At 42.3% G+C, this 20706-nt stretch overlaps 1 protein-coding gene and 1 long non-coding RNA gene across 2 annotated transcripts in view; both read right to left on the bottom strand.

The window, feature by feature from the left end:
• LOC311101855 (NADPH--cytochrome P450 reductase) overlaps positions 1 to 17304 on the bottom strand; it is a 41415-nt gene extending 24111 nt beyond the window's left edge. Inside the window, exon 1 of the mRNA XM_084143069.1 lies at positions 17115 to 17304. Within this exon, the coding sequence (XP_083999195.1) occupies positions 17115 to 17290 (176 nt within the window). The 5' untranslated portion in view covers positions 17291 to 17304. The remainder of the gene's footprint in view (positions 1 to 17114) is intronic.
• On the bottom strand, positions 8045 to 13123 carry LOC311101787. The gene is made up of 3 exons (XR_014609948.1): positions 9434 to 13123; positions 9089 to 9228; positions 8045 to 8608 (listed from the first exon to the last, which is right to left on the bottom strand). It is a non-coding gene; the product is annotated as an uncharacterized lncRNA (long non-coding RNA).
• Positions 17305 to 20706: the final 3402 nt, after the last annotated feature.

The raw sequence follows: 20706 nt of genomic DNA, 5'->3' as shown, positions 1-20706 counted from the left end.
AGGCCTGGGGGGAAAATAATCATTAGAATTTCAAACCAGTGAACTGTGCACATCAGTATGCAGAGACAACATGAGGTAAATCATAGAGGTGAACACCGACGGATGAAGCAGTGTTGCACTTTAGCGTTCCAACAAGGAAATCCCCTTTAGCTCCACTAGGGGGCAGTAATACTCGTTTTGAGTGAGAAATCTATAAAACATGAATGACAGACACTCTGTAGCAGTGATAAGTGAAGAGGATGGGGTAGAAGAACTCACGGTTTCTGGGTCTCAAAGCTCTTCAGACGCCCCAACTCTCCTGTGTACACCTTGTTCATGTTGATGTCATTGTGCTCCTTGAGCTCGTACTGACGAATGCTAATGTGGAGCGAGAGTTAATCTGCACATCACTCCTTCCATACTCTTTGTGTGTGTGAATTGAGGAGGGAAAATGAGAATGTGATAAAGACAATAAATTGGGCTAAGTACCTGGAGTCCTCTCCTGAAGCCTCCACTCCAAAGTGCTCGCACATGGCTGGCCAGAACTGCTCCCTCCATGTCACAAAGTCCTCCTCCAGGCTGAACGATGAAAATAAGTAGAAAACACCCTCTTATCAACTCCCATTTCCATCATTTGGCCATTCATTTGGATCTCTACATTAAGGGTCTGAAAACATCAGTCCCACTTTGATTCGGGAGCGATCCAAGGTTTTTTCCCAATTATCTCTCCTTCCTCCCAAAGTGTGCACTCATTCACTTCCCTTCACTGATTTGAAAGGAAATGACTGGTATAAGAAACGGTGGAAACTCTCATTAACCCATGCCTCCACCAATCCAATGCCTTTAGATTTCTGGGAAGTAATAAACTAGTGCACTCTTCAGGAGAAAGGAGATTGGGACGCACCCCCCTCCAACGCAGCCTCACTCACTTGCCGTCGTCGTCTCCCATGCCCAGGTCGAAGACCCTCTTGGCTCCCAGCTCCTCCAGCCTCTTGTCCACGTAAGCCCCCATGGCATTGTAGTGTTCATATGTCTTGTTACCCAACGCAAACACCTGCAGGGAGAGACATGTCAACATCAGTCACTCCCAGTTTAAAAACACTCATGTTCAACATATTGTATACTATGTACACAACATTTAAACACGCACACAAGACACACTGAGACATGCACACACACTGAACGCAAGCTCCTGCTGCTAGTACATTGTGAAAGTTTATCATCTTTCATTCAGTGTAATTAATGCAGTCTTTCCAGTCTAGGACAGAAAGACAATGGCAGGGATTGAAAGGAGCCCAAGTGACCATTCAGAGTGCCAGGCCAGATTCGCTTCAGTCAGAAGTAAAATTCTTCACCCCATTGAGGGCAGGACCGTTGGACCGACCTCAACAATGCCCAACCAGCCAGGACGGCACGCATGTCAGCTATGGCCGAAGCTAGAACTCAACCATACACATAAAGCCACGACTCACTAACTGTAAATCGCTCTGGATAAGAGCGTCTGCTAAATGACTAAAATGTAAATGTATTTTTTGCATGTTGGCATAACTCATCTCGGTCTCACACTAAAGTTCAACCATGTGAAATACACATTTGAAAGTGAACGCTTGGCAAATGTTTGTGAATGGAGCCAATTGGAGTTTTAATTGGGCAAACTCCTGGCCCTGATTATGAATGATGGGGGGAGAGGAGAGAGAGCGAGCGAGAGAGACCTAGAGATACTCACGGTGTAGTTGACTCCATCCAGTTTCCCGTCGGTCTCCTGCAGCCAGTCATAGAAGTCCTGGGCGTTGTCCGTGGGGTCTCCCTCTCCGTAAGTGGCCATGCAGAAGATGGCCAGGGAGTTGTCAATCTCAGCCAGACGGGTCAGCTCACACTGTGGATTAGAAGATGCCAGGACATTAGAGATTCGCTATCACACGTGCTGTATACCATTTAGGGCACTATTAGCTTTTCAATTTTACAGAACAGGTCCTTGGCTCAAGAGAGACTAATACTGATCCGCGCTATGTGAAATGCAAACAAACCCTGACTGAAGTGAATCCTGGACCAGTGTGAGTAGCGGGTCCAAGACCCAGGACCAGAGTACCAGGTGTTGTGACGCGGCAACATGAGTCGCATGGTACTTTTTTGCCCATTGTAAACAAGCTAGCTTGCTAACGTCATGTAGAATGCAAATCGCACCCTGAAACGGTTATTTTCAGATCTTCTGAAAATAACAATTTAGTAAAATTCTCAAACGATCCAGAAAAACGGAACCAGGGTAACGAATTTCAACGCCCTAAGTGTGTTCCTTTCAACCATATAAACGCTGATATAGGAATGTCGTTAGTTAGTTACCATGTCGTATTCCTCGGGGTCGGCAGCCATACCCTTCATGCCGTAGCGCTGGGCGTCTTTGGACAGCCGGTTGGCAAACTCCTCGCCCGTGCCTGTCTGAGAGCCGTAGAATACCACGATGTTCCTACCCTGGAGAGGGAAATAGCAGCAACAATTTTACTGACCACATGACCTGGCAGCCAGGAAAAAACTCCAGGGTTTCTGGCCCATGTTGACTCCAATGCTTCCCACAGTTATGTCAAGTTGGCTGGATGTCCTTTGAGTGGTGGACCATTCTTGATACAGGAAACGGTTGAGCATGAAAAACCCAGCAGCGTTGCAGTTCTTGACGGTGCGCCTGGTACCTACTACAATACCCCGTTCAAAGGCACCTAAATCTTTTGTCTTGCCCATTCACCCTCTGAATGTCACACATACATAATCCATGTCTCAATAGAGTACCACAGTATGAGTCATAATACCCATAAAACATAGCGGGCAAACAGGGAAATGGTTCCAATAGTTTTTCCACCATTCATTTTTATTATCACAGTGTTGGGCTCTATATAGTCTCAAGGCTTAAAAATCCTTCTTTAACCAGTCTCCTCCCCTTCATCTACACTGATTGAAGTGGATTTAACAAGTGACATCAATAAGGGATCATAGCTTTCACCCGGTCAGTCTATGTCATGGAAAGAGCAGGTCTTCTTTTTTGTATACTCAGTGTATTTCACCATTTATGGTTCCCATGATACATCATTAGACAGTGAGCAACAGACACCAAACTAAATAACGTTGTACAATACCATCATTATTGTATTTATTTCACCTTCTGATATCTGAGGACTTTGCAGCCAAATCACACTTGCTTACTCAAGCCTACAGTACCAGTCAAAAGTTTGGACACACCTACTCATTCAAGGGTTGTTCTTTATTTTTACTATTTTCTACATTGTAGAATAATAGTGAAGACATCAAAACTATGAAATAACACATATGGAATCATGTAGTAACCAAACAAGTGTTAAACAAATCAAAATATATTTTATATTTGAGATTCTTCAAATAGCCACCCTTTGCCTTGATGACAGCTTTGCACACTCTTGGCATTCTCTCAACCATCTTCACCTGGAATGCTTTTCCAACAGTCTTGAAGGGGTTCCCACATATGCTGAGCACTTGCTGGCTGCTTTTCCTTCACTCTGCGGTCCGACTCATCCCAAACGGGTTGAGGGCGGGGGATTGTGGAGGCCAGGTCATCTGATGCAGCACTCCATCACTCTCCTTACACAGCCTGGAGGTGTGTTTTGGGTCATTGTCCTGTTGAAAAACAAATGATAGTCCCACTAAGCCCAAACCAGATGGGATGGCGTATCGCTGCAGAATGCTGTGGTAGACATGTTGGTTAAGTGTGCCTTGAATTCTAAAAAAAATCACAGACAGTGTCACCAGCAAAGCACCCCCACACCATAACACCTCCTCCTCCATGCTTTACGGTGGGAACTACACATGCGGAGATCATCCGTTCACCCACACCGCGTCTCACAAAGACACGGTGGTTGGAACCAAAAATCTCAAATTTGGACTCCACTGGTCTAATGTCCATTGCTCGTGTTTCTTGGCCCAAGCAGGTCTCTTCTTCTTATTGGTGTCCTTTAGTAGTGGTTTCTTTGCAGCAATTCGACCATGAAGGCCTGATTCACACAGTCCCCTCTGAACAGTTGATGTTGAGATGTGTCTGTGACTTGAACTCTATGAAGCATTTATTTGGGCTGCAATTTCTGAGGCTGGTAACTCTAATGAACTTATCCTCTGCAGCAGAGGTAACTCTGGGTCTTCCTTTCCTGTGGCGGTCCTCATGACAGCCAGTTACATCATAGCGATGTAACATGATGGTTTTGCGACTGCACTTGAAGAAACGTTCAAAGTTCTTCACATATTCCGGATTGACTGTCCTTCATGTCTTAAAGTAATGATGGACTGTCGTTTCTCTTTGCTTATTTGAGCCGTTCTTGCCATAATATGGACTTGGTCTTTTACCAAATAGGGCTATCTTCTGTATACCACCCCTACCTTGTCACAACACAACTGATTGGCTCAAACGCATTAAGAAGAAAATTCCACAAATTAACTTTTAAGAAGGCACACCTGTTAATTGAAATGCATTCCATGTGACTACCTCATGAAGCTGGTTGAGAGAATGCCAAGAGCATGCAAAGCTGTCATCAAGGCAAAGGGTGGCTATTTGAAGAATCTCAAATGTAAAATATATTTTGATTTGTTTAACACTTTTTTGGTTACTACATGATTCCATATTTTTGATGCCTTCACTATTATTCTACAATGTAAAAATAAAGAAAAAACCTTGAATGAGTAGGTGTGTCCAAACCTTTGACTGGTAGTGTATATCAATTTCTCATGGTCAGCTAGTACTGCGCAGACCTAGGTTCAAATACTTTTAGCATTTACTCTTTCCTGCCTGGATTGCCAGATGGGCGGGGTTTTCACCATTTCGACTATTCTATCGATTCTATTGTACCAGAAAAGCTCAATCCTGCCCAGAACATATTTTAAATGATTTCAAATAGCATTTGAACCCAAGTCTGGACTGAGGAGTCAGGAGGATCCACTGCAATCCATCAAGCCGTCCTCTTCCTAAGAACCATTATGTAAAGCCAGTGTAGAAGCTAGACCATTATCCTTCCCACCCCCAATATACTGAAAAATTGAAAAACACTCACTGTTTTCTTCATCTTCTCAATAAAACTAGTCTCTTGAGTAGAAGGTGCTCTGAAAGAAAAAGGAGACAAATGTTATGTACTTCCAAAGTCTATTGAGAAAATCATGCACTGAAAAATCTATATTTCACCATTATCTGCTGGGACATAAAACACAGCAAGTCAATGATGCTTTTCACAAGCAAGAAAAGCACACGCCTAGTACAGGGACCAAACGATCACTTTTCACACGAATAGTTTATCATCACACTATACACATTAATAGGAATGCTACAAGCATGTCATTGGAGGACCTTCACACTTTCCTATAGCCTCGTTGCCAGATCGGTTTGTGTTTTAGCCAACATTACTTGGCATGACAGTGAACAACACAACAGAGGAGTTGGCTAAAAGAACGGCAGGCTATATTGTTTAAGAACCTATTCTCACTACGAGAGATTGCCTAGAGATTGAGCAAATACCCTCGGCTAGACCTTTTACTGCATTGTAAACTTGTTCACTTGTCACGTCTCGTACCCTACTTCCGGAGGTAGCGCATGTCACTGGCCGACAGTTGCCCCCCTCCAATCAAGGCAGTGTAAACAGAATTGCCAAACACTCCTACAATAACAATCGTAACAGCAGAGCAGTGTTTTTGAAACAGCTGAAATGTATAGACATTTTCCTTATTATTTGAGACTTGTTTTTTTAGATTTTTTACCTGAACTTGCAGTAACAGCCTGTTACATTCTGAAATTGTCAGCGTAATGTAAAAAAATTATAAAAAACAGTCAATGGTGCTGGCTGGCTGCACTGAGCCACGTAAAACAGCTGATCTCAACTCCCCAGTGAATTACCCAAGTTTTTTTTTTTCTCGCAATTTGCTTTTACCACACGTAATGATTTGCATGATATTGTTAAAAATGAAGCCTGGTTTGTTATAATGTTGTAAGGTAGGTCTACTGTACTTTATTATTCATATGAGAGGGGTAACCGTTCATTTCTGATAGGCTAGCGTTACATGATAAAGCATGCTGTTAGCTTTAGTAACTGTGCTTTTTTCTTGAAGTTAAAATGTAATGAGTGTTCAGATATGAAAATAAACCCTTTGTCTGCACGCTTGTGAATTGTTGCATTATTCAAGAGTGTAATGTGGTTTGCTTGCATTATTCAATAGAGTAATATGGTTAAGATGAAAAGTTGCTTGCATAGTTGAATAGTTAGTGAAAAGCATGCTTAATGGCTAGTGGCTATACTGGGATATTTGCGGTAAATTTAAAACTGCAGAGCAAGACCATTCTTTGCCCCCGAACCCTCTCTCGTCACATGATATTCCATTGCTAATGTAAATGTAAAAGATTATGTAAATTAAAATGTTGTCGCAGTGCCTCTGCTACAACTCTCTTCAATGTGAATAGAATCCAAGCCTAGAGTTTGAGAGTTGACAGATGTCCTCTATCTCTTAAATAAACACAGGGTAATGTAAGGGGGGTGTAAGGTGCTTAGCAAGGCCAATGATGTAACACATGGTCTAACAGTGTCCTCCCTGTCCTGACATTCTTTTAAAAGGATATTTTACTCAAAAAACATAGGAGTATATTGTTAATTAGTCCCCTGTAGAAACATTCCCCCCCAAAAGTGTGCATGTCAGCAGTTAAGTTTCATGACAGAGAACATTCAATAAAAATCTAAAAGTGTGATGGTGCATATGATGCATTTTGCATCATCAGCCCACTTTTTGCTGCGTAAATATCCCTGGCTGTAACATGACTCACAGAATTGTGTTTGTTTATTTATTCATTTCCTTTCCATTTACTAGTAAGTATTACTCAAGTGTTACCGTCAGGCTAGGGTGAGTAACGTTCGCATTAAGAAGGAAAGACATTCCACAAATTAACTTTTAACAAGGCACACCTGTTAATTGAAATGCATTCCAGGTGACTACCTCATAAAGCTGTTTGAGAGAATGCCAAGAGTGTGCAAAGCTGTCATCAAGGCAAAGGGTGGCTACTTCGAAGTATCTAAAATATAAAATATATTTTGATTTGTTTAAAAACAAAACAAAATAATGTTTCATGACTTGGGAACAGGAAATACATTTATTTCCATGACAGACTTAAAAAGTAATTTTGGACTGAAATTTAAAATACATGCAACTTAAAAGTTACATATCACGCAATGTCAATTTGAAATCTTTTGGATATCAGAGCAACCTTGAGGGAATCTTATTTCAGTCAGAAAAGGATGTTCATATAGGGAAGATATACAAAACCTTGCAGAGAGCATATCCAACTGACAATCTCTTAGAAAAAAATATAAACTATTGGAACCAAGACTTAAAAAGAACCGATGTTGGCACAAGTCAGAGGGAAAGTTGGAGCATATCTAACGAAATTACAATTAATGAAAATGTAAGCTTAATCCAGTATAAACTAATGTATTTTACAAGATACAAAATTAATGTGTTCATTAACAAGGAAACATTTAACGTACAGTGTTGACATTGTAACCAACAGTGCAACGTTAGCTGCATATAAAAACAAAACAATAATTGCTGGTGCCAATCCACTGGACCTGGGACAACTGTAATTTCAACTATGCTCAAAATGGAGGGAAGAAACATGACTTGCTGTCCTCTCTCTCTTTTATCATGGCATGTGTCTTAGTTCTGTGGCCTTACTCTCCAACTCTGCTCCTGAGTGGCGCAGTGGTCTAAGGCACTGCATCGCAGTGCTAACTGTGCCACTAGAGATCCTGGTTCGAATCCAGGCTCTGTCGCAGCCGGCCGCGACCGGGAGACTCATGGGCGGCGCACAATTGGCCCAGCGTCGTCCAGGGTAGGGGAGGGAATGGCCGGAAGGGATGTAGCTCAGTTGATAGAGCATGGCGTTTGCAATGCCAGGGTTGTGGGTTCGATTCCCACGGGGGGCCAGTATATTTAAAAAATATATATGTATTCACTAACTGTAAGTCGCTCTGGATAAGAGCGTCTGCTAAATGACGTAAATGTAAATGTAAATGTAAACTCTGCTTCCACTTGTTTTAATTAAAATATTTTCTCCTCATATCTCCTCCTGAGGGTGTTGGACTTGGTGATGTGCTGAGACATCAAGGTGCCGGATCTTCCCTCTGCAAATTTGTCTGCATCCTTCTCCAGGCTGCCAGATACCTCCAGCAGAGTTTCTTCTTTTTTTCCCCCAGCTCATCTATATGGTCCTCCGCAGCTTTTCTCTTCTGCCCTTGCACAGCGCTTTCGCTCTTCCTCTTCTACTGGTCCAGGTGTGCTCTGTATTTTGACCTTGCTGATCCAGCAGAGGTCAGCAGCTCCTTGGTGAGAGGGACCTTAACAACACCACCACAGACTGTGACATAATCACATCTGTCTCTGGGCGATGACTGTACCCTCCTGCATGTTACAGGTTTCCACCTTGTTGATGGAGAAGCCTCTCTCGACAGCTGCCTGCCCATGGGACAAAAGAAGCAGCTTCTTACAGAAACCCCAAAGCTCAGGGTAGGATTGGCAGAGGAAGCCATGCAGGAACACATCCAGCCTCGTCTCTGTGGGCTGGAAAGAGAGGAAGTGCTCACATCACCTGTAACAAAACAGATTAAAGGAAATAAGTGAAAACTATTATTTAGATGATTAATCATTATATTACTTCAGACATAAGTTATAATTGTGTATACATTTGGTAATAAATCCTGAACAAAACCTCTTCCAGAACTACTCCTACCAGCAGAGAAACCTCCTGACAACTGCTTGTCTAGCAGAAACATATGCACAAGACTGCTCATCCTTTCCTGGCACCAGTCTGGGTACATGACAGTGGGTTCCAAACACGCCATCCGTCTTACGGTGGGGTATTTCAGGGGGCTCTTGTCCTGCACTTTCTTTTCGATGTTTGACATACCCTTCATGCAGTCCCTCCTAAACTCTAGGACAGTGAGCTCTCCTACACAGTTTTTTCTCAGCTGGGATAATGGGCCGTAAATAGTGCTGAATGACTTAATACAATAGAAAACTATCCTCACCATAATTTGATAGAAAGTAATACTTTAAATTCTCACATTACCTTGAGGACTGACTCGGCACGCAAGCCTGTCAACTTCCTTCGGGCGGACACAATTATTTTGGTCAGCGACATCCAGTCTGATCATCTGCAGTGGAGTGATGTTCTGGAGGAGCTCCCTCTTGACAGAACGCCTAAGCAGACTATGCCAACAGGAAAGCTCAAAATGTAATGCAAATACCCCTTTAACCACATTCATCATTAAATACATGTATATTTCCACAACTCTCTTATCTTTATCATCACCTCTATCATAAGCTTCATATCATCAATAGTACAATCAGTGATAAGAGAGTTGAAATCAAATGGCAATATCAAATTGTGCAGAGCTAGAATATAAATCATTACCTTTATCAACCCTTTGCAGAGGAATGGCATCACTAGCTCGTCAGTCTGGTACTTGGTCAAAAAGGGACTGAAAGTCCTGGAGACAGCCATGAAGAACTGCAGTTTGGCCGAGATGAGCTGATCTTGCTGGGCTTTTCTATGGTGTCAAACGACCCTATTCCAGGGGTTGGGAGCTTCTTGGTTCTCACCACATCCACATACTTCACCATTGATTGCCATACTTCTATGGCTCTCTCCACCACAGGCAGGTTCTTAATTCACCAGTGGCCACAGAATGTAACGGGAAGACCAAGGATTTGGTGAGAGCAGTGTAGTCCTCCCTCCTTGCTGGCACATTGTGGAAAAGAATGTGCATGGCCCTCAGAACCTTTTCCAGCTGCCACATGGAGAAGCCACATTTGAAAGCGTTGTGTAGGGTGTTGAGGCCGCAGCTCCCCACAACAACCAGCTGAGCACCACCATACTGTTCATAGATCCTGATACATATTTTTTCTCATTAGCTAATTATGGCAATGTGAACGTAACAATAACAATTAACTAACATTTGCTAATACATAATATAAATAACATTAACAATATTTCAATAAATCGACTGAAAACTTACTTTGAAATGTTGCAGTAAATCCCGAGCTGTTGCATGCCCCATGAACTGCGACCCCAGGTAACTTGACTGAACGTGATTTCCCTCCCAATAGCGTATATGCAGGTCCAGTTGTTTACTTTTTGTCGTTTGGTTGAGGCTTTCGTCAAACATCATAGTGCCAAGTTGAAGGACTTCTTGCAAAAGATACAGCGTGCTTCGTATTGATTCCCTTCAACTGATTTTAACCACGAAGCAAAAATGCTGTTCTCCAACCAGTTCTCGTTGTATTTGCACTTTCCCATGGTAGCTGCAGACTAACGTTAACTGTCTACCGTAGTTTCAAGTCGACCTCCGTTACTACTTCACCACAGCCAATCTCTGCTAGCTAATAGATAAATACACGAGCTGCTGTCAGAAGTCACGAGTGTCTCGCTGACTTCTGACCGCTGCGGGAACATTACAGAGTGTGGTTCCACTCTGCAAGTGACTCAAGCTAAAATGCGTTCCTTCCATTGAAGTAAATCACGATCCTATCACCCATTATTTACATCGCCTCTGCACAACGTAAACGGAACCTAATAAAAATGTGTGTCCATTTCCCAGTCTACTTGATTTTTAAGACCTTTTAAAAATGTATTTGAATTTAGATCAATTAATTGAAGACTTTAAGGACCCACGGACACCCTGGTCTGGGCAGGTGTGATGTAGTTGATGTTTGTATGATGTTGTCGTTTGTATGTGTATGTTTTGTATAGTTTATAAAATGATCATACAAAAAAATTTAATATGCTTCAGGAATGCTAATCGTATCTGTTACAAATTACAGAAACGATTTCGGAACAATCTGACAATGGCGGGTGTCGAAATCCTCTTGTACTTTGAGGTGGAACGACGCTACACGGTGCATTGCATGCAGAATGACTAACATCCACGGCTCGGGTCTCAAGTCCATTTGACCAAAACAAATGAACAACACTAGGGATCATTCAAGAGCCAGAATGGGAGTGTAGGCCTACTACTAGTCAGACGTGGGATCCATGCTGAAACACACCATGAAATGGGGCCCCACACAGTGCATATGAATTGCATTCACAACTAAGAGCAGTGTGTGGGAAACATGCTTTTGTCCTCAAGCCGGGGCATCCCATACAAACTTAAACACCACACAGAGTTAAGCAGCTATCAACTGATCTAACCACAAAATCCTTGAATGGAGAAGAATCTGTTCACGTCATTGGGTGCCAGGGGGCGATTGGAGGTTCTCAGAAAAAAAATACTATGAAAGCACAAGCAGTAGACTTGGCTCACATGCGATGCGTGTGAGTTTCTTTGAACGAAATTCATTGAAAAGTCCAGATTTCGGGGTACGAAGTTTCATCTCTCTGCGGCAGCTCTCCTATCCGCTGAACTGTGAGCAAAGCACAGGCCAAACCTCAGTCACTGATAAGATAAGTGACGAGGAGGGTGGGGGGGGGGAAAGCATGACAGCCCAGGGGAAGCTACTCAAGGAGGGGGAGAGGGGCCCTCCAGCAAAAGAAAACAAAGGTCACCACAGGCGCGTGAGGCACTCTGACGCACAGGCAGTTTTGGCTCACCCTTCACCTCTACTTGTAGCAATAGAATGTGATTGCACTGACTTATTACCTCTAATTAGGTAATAAGTGCACTGCCAATCACTTCCATTAATTTTACATTCACACTATGGACTACGCTCAACTTTAGACCACCTTTGAGGTATATGAACACATTGAGAAATTATTAATGTCCTCTTTCGTGAACAGTAACAATACACTAAACAAGACGAGGCCTTTACTTTGCCAAACAGCAGCTTAATCAATGCAAAAATAGACTCCCATTACAGCACCGTGTATTTAAGTCCACATTATGGTATGCTACATCATAACCCCTCCCTCAGCAAATACAAACCAGCACTATAAACTGGTCGGGCTTTGACGATACCAGTATTGTGATTTTTGGGGGGCAGGGAAAAAATGAAAACACGAAGTAGAACAAACTCGTTGGTCCTTTAAAAACCTGCTGTCTGTAACATATTGTGTGCTATAGCTTGGAAAATGACTCTGGATGACAACATAATGTTTGTTTCCAACATTAGGGCTATTTTCCGAAATAATGTCAATCCGCTTCGTGATTGGTTTCCTTGCCACGATACTAACGAGGTGTGCCCTAGTAAACCGATCTCTAAACCATGATGCATTGTGTGCTTCCAACCCTAAACCCCAACGTAAAAGCATTACGTAAACAAAAGGCACAGTGCTTTCCTGGAACAACAAGCAGATGAAAACTAGGATTTAGTTAGGCCCATAGAGATAATAGTAATATAGTAGTAATACTGTAGAGATCCTATTAAATTACTAGAGGGGCTATGTCATAAACCCTTCAAAGTTCCATAATGGCAGCCATCTTGGTCAGGGAGAAATCCAAAACCAGTCTAATTGGAATGAATGGCAGTAGAGGCATACTTTTTACTAAAGCATGAAAATAAAGGCATGTGATGTATCAGAAATTGTATAATGGAATTATAGTCAACCTAAAATATAGTGATATAATTATAAATACAATTTATACAGGTTTTATACAAATTTTCCGTACAAATAGCCCCTAAAACAGTGTTTCCCAAACTCGGTCCTCGGGACCCCAAGGGGTGGACGTTTTGGTTTTTACCCTAACACTACACAGCTGAATCAAAAAATCAACTAACCATCAAAAAACGTGCAACCCTTGGAATCCTGAGGACAGAGTTTGGGAAACGCTGCTCTAAAATATACAGTATTCAGATCCCTTCCCTTTTTCAAAATGTTGTTACGTTACAGTCTTATTCTAAAATGGATTAATATACCATAATGACAAAACGAAAACAGGTTTAGAAATGTTTGCAAATGTATTACAAATAAAAAACAGAAACACCTTATTTACATAAGTATTCAGACCCTTTGCTATGAGACTCGAAAATTGAGCTCAGGTGCATCCTGTTTCCATTGATCATCCTTGAGGTGTTTCTACAACTTAATTGGAGTCCACCTGTGGTAAATTCAATTGATTGGACATGATTTGGAAAGGCACACACCTGTCTATATAAGGTCCCACAGTTGACAGTGCATGTCAGAGCAAAAACCAAGCCATGAGGTTGAAGGAATTGTCCGTAGAGCTCCGAGACAGGATTGTGTCGAGGCACAGATCTGGGGAAGGGTACCTAAAAATGTCTGCAGCATTGAAGGTCACCAACAACACAGTGGCCTCAATCGTTCTTAAACGGAAGAAGTTTGGAACCACCAAGACTCTTTCTAGAGCTGGCCGCCCGGCCAAACTGAGCAATTGGTGGAGAAGGGCCTTGGTCAGGGAGGTGACCAAGAACCCGATGGTCACTCTGACAGAGCCCCATAGTTCCTCTTTGGAAATGGGAGAACCTTCCAGAAGGACAACCATCTCTGCAGCACTCCACCAATCAGGCCTTTATGGTAGAGTGGCCAGACGGAAGCCACTCCTCAGTAAAAGGCACATGACAGCCCGCTTGGAGTTTGCCAAAAGGCACCTAAAGGACTCTCAGACCATGAGAAACAAGATTCTCTGGTCTGATGAAACCAAGATTTAATTATTTGTCCAGAATGCCAAAGGGTCACGTCTGAAGGAAACCTGGTACCATCCCTACGGTGAAGCATGGTGGTGGCAGGGACTGGGAGACTAGTCAAGATCGCGTGAAAGATGAACGGAGCAAAGTACAGAGAGATCCTTCAAGATAACCTGCTCCAGAGCGCTCAAGACCTCAGACTGGGGTGAAGGTTACTCTTCCAACAGGACAACACAGGAATGGCTTCGGGACAAGTCTCTGAATGTCCTTGAGTGGCCCAGCCAGAGCCCGGACTTGAACCCAATTGAACATCTCTGGAGAGACCTGAAAATAGCTGTGCATCAACGCTCCCCATCCAACCTGACAGAGCTTGAGAGGATCTGCAGAGAAGAATGGGAGAAACTCCCCAAATACAGGTGTGCCAAGCTTGTAGCGTCATCCCCAAGAAGACTCGAGGCTGTAATCGGTGCTTCAACAAAGTACTGAGTAAAGGGTCTGAATACTTTTGAAAATATGAATTTATTTATTTATTTTTAAGTGCTTTGTCATTATAGGGTATTGTGTGTAGATTGATGAGGGAAAAAAACAATTTAATCAATTTTAGAATAAGGTTGTAACGTAACAAAATGTGGAAAAAGTCAAGGGGTCTGAATACTTTCCCGAAAGCACTGTAAACAGAATATAAATGTCTGATTTTGTTTTCTTGGAAAGTTGTGAATGCTAGTTCAGGAGTTCGGCTTGGCCCCTAAGACCCTCACAAAATTTTACTGATGCACCATTGAGAGCATCCTGTCGGGCTGTATCACCGCCTGGTACGGCATCAAGGACCTCAGCCACCCGAGCCACGGCCTGTTCACCCCGCTACTATCCAGAAGGCTAGGTCAGTACAGGTGCATCAAAGCTGGGACCGAGAGACTGAAAAACAGCTTCTATCTCAAGGCCATCATACTGTTAAATAGTCACCACTAGCTGGCCCCCGCCCAGTACCTGTCCTGAACTTTAGTCACTGTCACTAGCCTGCTACCACCCGGTTACTCTACCATGCACCTTAGAGGCTGCTGCCCTATGTACATAGTCATGGAACACTGGTCACTTAAATAATGGAACACTGGTCACTTTAATAATGTTTACATACTGTTAACAACTTCATACAGTGAGGGAAAAAAAGTATTTGATCCCCTGCTGATTTTGTACGTTTGCCCACTGACAAAGAAATGATCAGTCTATAATTTTAATGGTAGGTTTATTTGAACAGTGAGAGACAGAATAACAACAACAAAATCCAGAAAAGAACGCATGTCAAAAATGTTATAAATTGATTTGCATTTTAATTCGGGAAATAAGTATTTGACCCCTCTGCAAAACATGACTTAGTACTTGGTGGCAAAACCCTTGTTGGCAATCACAGAGGTCAGATGTTTCTTGTAGTTGGCCACCAGGTTTTCCCACATCTCAGGAGGGATTTTGTCCGACTCCTCTTTGCAGATCTTCTCCAAGTTATTAAGGTTTTGAGGCTGACGTTTGGCAACTCAAACCTTCAGCTCCCTCCACAGATTTTCTATGGGATTAAGGTCTGGAGACTGGCTAGGCCACTCCAGGACCTTAATGTGCTTCTTCTTGAGCCACTCCTTTGTTGCCTTGGCCGTATGTTTTGGGTCATTGTCATGCTGGAATACCCATCCACGACCCATTTTCAATGCCCTGGCTGAGGGAAGGAGGTTCTCACCCAAGATTTGACAGTACATGGCCCCGTCCATCGTCCCTTTGATGTGGTGAAGTTGTCCTGTCCCCTAAGCAGAAAAACACCCCCAAAGCATAATAATTCCACCTCCATGTTTGACGGTGGGGATGGTGTTCTTGGGGTCATAGGCAGCATTCCTCCTCCTCCAAACACGGCGAGTTGAGTTGATGCCAAAGAGCTCCATTTTGGTCTCATCTGACCACAACAAGTTCACCCAGCTGCCTTGAGATCATTGACAAGATCATCCCGTGTAGTTCTGGGCTGATTCCTCACCATTCTCATGATCATTGCAACTCCACGAGGTGAGATCTTGCATGGAGCCCCAGGCCGAGGGAGATTGACAGTTATTTTGTGTTTCTTCCATTTGCGAATAATCGCACCAACTGTTGTCACCTTCTCACCAAGCTGCTTGGCGATGGTCTTGTAGCCCATTCCAGCCTTGTGTAGGTCTACAATCTTGTCCCTGACATCCTTGGAGAGCTCTTTGGTCTTGGCCATGGTGGAGAGTTCGGAATCTGATTTATTGATTGCTTCTGTTGACAGGTCTCTTTTATACAGGTAACAAGCTGAGATTAGGAGCACTCCCTTTAAGAGTGTGCTCCTAATCTCAGCTCGTTACCTGTATAAAAGACACCTGGGAGCCAGAAACCTTTCTGATTGAGAGGGGTCAAATACTTATTTCCCTCATTAAAATGCAAATCAATTTATAACATTTTTGACATGTGTTTTTCTGGATTTTGTTGTTGTTATTCTGTCTCTCACTGTTCAAATAAACCTACCATTAAAATTATAGACTGTTCATTTCTTTGTCAGTGGGCAAACGTACAAAATCAGCAGGGGATCAAATACTTCTTTCCCTCACTGTTTCTATACTGTATTCCAGTCTAGGCCTATCCTTTTTAACTATTGCTGTACATATACTATTTTTACATTTACATTTTAGTCATTTAGCAGACGCTCTTATCCAGAGCGACTTACAGTTAGTGAACCAGGATCTCTAGTGGCACAGTTAGCACTGCGATGCAGTGCCTTAGACCACTGCGCCACTCAGGAGTACTAGATATACTACATATTCTATCCATATTATCCTTATTATCTATACATCCCATTACACACACACACACACACACACACACACACACACACACACACACACACACACACACACACACACACACTCCGGACTCCGACATTGCTTATCCTAATATTTTTATATTTCTTAATTCCATTCTTTTACATTTTAGATGTGTGTATTGTTAGATATTACTACACTGTTGGAGCTAGGAATACAAGCATTTCGCTACACCCGCAATAACATCTACTAAATATGTGTATGCATCCAATACAATTTGATTTGATTGTCTAAGTCCTATCATCAACGGATTTAAGCCAGCGTATGGCTGTATTGTTCGAATGGATTGTTGGCATATACATTTTTTTTTTTTTAAGCATGCCTCTAAAACTGGCTGGCTAGCTAGCAAACACACAAACAGAGCAGAGAAATACTACACATTCATTGTTTTACACAATATCTTATCCCAGCACTGGCAAACCATGGTTGACCTTTGGACCATCATAATAAGTTTCATGTCCATTCTAATATTCTAATTCCTAATTCTATGTGTAATACAGTAATAATACTGTAATCGTGCTCTTTTTAACACTATGGTTAGCCCCTTGTGAATATTTCAACACCAATACTAGGTGGATTCGGTGAGAGACTTACAGCAAGCGCCTGGTGTGCATTTAGCACACAACGAGTGGTACTCACGGTTGGTCGAGCTTCTTGAACTCGGGGATGGGGTCGGCCTTCTTGCGGGACATGAACCAGTATATGATGAGGCCGGCGATGAGGGTGAAGAGGAAGAGGTCCAGGTTACTGAAGAGAGGCTCCTCCTCCTCCATGGCCTCCAGCTGCATGCTGCTCTCTGCTTCCATGTCCACCATGGTCACACACAAGGCTGTCAGGGCAAACAGACAGGGCAGAGGTTAGAGGCCAGGAGTAGGGCTGTCCCAAACTAAAAAAATCTTTGTCGACCGAAAGTAGTCTGTTCTTTCGACCAATCGATTGGTCAACATTTTTAGTGTGTATTTTTCCATATATAGACACACCCTATGTGTTTTAATAAAATCAACTATATTCATTGAGCTTTCTGATGCTTTAAAGTGCACCGTTTGATGAAATAAGATACAAATGACTCAAGAGGGAGTCAGATATCAAGATAACCAGAAGTAGAAAAAAAATAACCTGACCATCCTCCTCCCGCTCCTACTGGCTTTCGCAGATTCTGCCATTACTCTCCTGAAGTTGCCGGTAATAGGCTACTCGAAGAGTCGGCAACCTTTCATGTGGAATGCCAATTTATCTTAACATTTCTACTGATCTGTGTGCCAGTTATGATTATCATACGTGCATTTTCGTGGAACAGTTTCATTTAATTTATATCTCAAAATCATTGTCATGAGGTTAATAAAAATTATATCCAAATCTAAATTAAAATGATGAACCTAAAAAGTAACTTCTACTGCCAACTATGTAAAAATATCCTATAAAGCCAACAAATAAAAACATTGAGCCTGCATGTAAAAATATCCTATAAATAACATTGGCTATGCATGGCCTGTCTGCAATGAACTTGAAACATTGTATGGCTCTAACCAGAATAGAAAGAGGAGTGGGAGGCCCCGGTGCACAACTGAGCAAGAAGACAAATACATTAGAGTGTCTAGTTTGAGAAACAGACGCCTCACAGGTTCTCAACTGGCAGCTTCATTAAATAGTACCCGCAAAACACCAGTCTCAACGTCAACAGTGAAGAGGCGACTCCGGGATGCTGACCTTCTAGGCAGAGTTGCAAAGAAAAAGCCATATCTCAGACTGGCCAATAAAAATAAAAGATTAAGATGGGCAAAAGAACAGACACTGGACTTTTTATTTGCAACTCTACCTAGGTCAGCATCCCGGAGTTGAGACTGGTGTTTTGCGGGTACTATTTAATGAAGATGCCAGTTGAGGACCTATGAGGCGTCTGTTTCTCAAACTAGACACTAATGTATTTGTCCCCTTGCTCAGTTGTGCACCGGGACCTCCCACTCCTCTTTCTATTCTGGTTAGTGCCAGAATGCGCTGTTCTGTGAAGGAGTAGTACACAGCGTTGTACAAGATCTTCAGTTTCTTGGCAATTTCTCGCATGGAATAGCCTTCATTTCTCAGAACAAGAATAGACTGACGAGTTTCAGAAGAAAGTTATTTGTTTCTGGCGATTTTGATCCTGTAATCGAACCCAAAATTGCTGATGCTCCAGATACTCAACTAGTCTCAAGAAGGCCAGTTTTATTGGTTCTTTAAATCAGCACAACAGTTTTTAGCTGTGCTAACATAATTGCAAACGTGTTTTCTAATGATCAATTAGCCTTTTAAAATGATAAACTTGGATTAGCAAACACAACGTGCCATTGGAACGCAGGACTGAAGGTTGCTGATAATGGGCCGCTGTACGCCTATGTAGATATTCCATTAAAACCAGCAGTTTCCAGCTACAATAGCCATTTACAACATTAACAATGTCTACACTGTATTTCTGATCAATTTGATGTTATTTTAATGGACAAAAAAAATTGCTTTTCTTTCAAAAACAAGGAAATGTCTAAGTGACCCCAAACTTTTGAACAGTAGTGTGTGTGTAATGTAATATATATATATACACACACACACACACACACACACACACACACATACACATACACATACACACACATACACATACACATACACATACACATACATACACACATACACACATACACACATACACACATACATACACACATACATACATACATACATACATACATACATACATACATACATACATACATACATACATACATACATACATACATACTTACTACCGGTCAAAAGTTTGGACACACCTACTCATTCATGGGTTTTTCATTATTTTGCACTGTTTTTTTATATTGTAGAATAATAGTGAAGACATCAAAACTATGAAATAACACATATGGAATCATGTAGTAACCAAACAAGTGTTAAACAAATCAAATATATTTTATATTTGAGATTCTTCAAATAGCCACCCTTTGCCTTGATGACAGCTTTGCACACTCTTGGCATTCTCTCAACCAGCTTCATGAGGTAGTCAACTGGAATTCATTTCAATTAACAGGTGTGCCTTCTTAAAAGTCCTTCTTAAAAGTTAATGTGTGGAATTTCTTTCCTTCATAATGTGTTTGAGCCAATCAGTTGTGTTGTGACAAGGTAGGAGGGGTATACAGAAGATAGCCCTATTTGGTAAAAGACCAAGCCCATATTATGGCAAGAACAGTTCAAATAAGCAGAGAAACAGTCCATCATTACTTTAAGACATGGTCAGTCAATACGGAAAATTTCAAGAACTTTGAAAGTTTCTTCAAGTGTAGTTGCAAAAACCATCAAGCGCTATGATGAAACTGGCTCTCATGAGGACCGCCACAGGAATGTAGTCCCCTGTAGCTCAGTTGGTAGAGCATGGCCCTTGCAATGCCAGGGTTGTGGGTTCGTTTCCCACGGGGGGCCAATATGAAAAATGTATGCACTCACTAACTGTAAGTCACTCTGGATAAGAGCGTCTGCTAAATGACTAAAATGTAAATGTAAAAATTAATGGAAGACCCAGAGTTACCTCTGCTGCAGAGGATAAGTTCATTAGAGTTACCAGCCTCAGAAATTGCAGCCCAAATAAATGCTTCACAGAGTTCAAGTAACAGACATCTCAACATCAACTATTCAGTAGAGACTGTGTGATTCAGGCCTTCATGGTCGAATTGCTGCAAAGAAACCACTACTAAAGGACACCAATAATAAGAAGAGACTTGCTTGGGCCAAGAAACATGAGCAATGGACAATAGATAGGTGGACATTTGTCCTTTAGTCTGGAGTCCAAATTTGAGATTTTTGGTTGCAACCGCCGTGTCTTTGTGAGACACGGTGTGGAACGGATGATCTCCGCATGTGTATTTCCCACCGTAAAGCATGGAGGAGGAGGTGTTATGGTGTGGGGGTGCTTTTCTGGTGACACCGTCTGATTTCTTTAGAATTCAAGGCACACTAAACCAGCATGGCTACCACAGCATTCTGCAGTGATATGCCATCCCATCTGGTTTGGGCTTAGTGGGACGATCATTTGTTTTTCAACAGGACAATGACCAAACACACCTCCAGGCTGTGTAAGGGCTATTTTACCAAGAAGGAGAGTGATGGAGTGCTGCCTCAGATGACCCGGCCTCCACAATCCCCCTGACCTCAACCAAATTGAGATGGTTTGGGATGAGTCGGACCGCAGAGTGAAGGAAAAGCAACCAAC

Source organism: Coregonus lavaretus (genome assembly GCF_964263955.1).
Source record: "Coregonus lavaretus genome assembly, chromosome: 26".
NCBI lineage: Eukaryota > Metazoa > Chordata > Actinopteri > Salmoniformes > Salmonidae > Coregonus > Coregonus lavaretus.
Note: the sequence above shows the minus strand (reverse complement) of the source record. Positions and strands in the feature narration are given on the sequence as shown.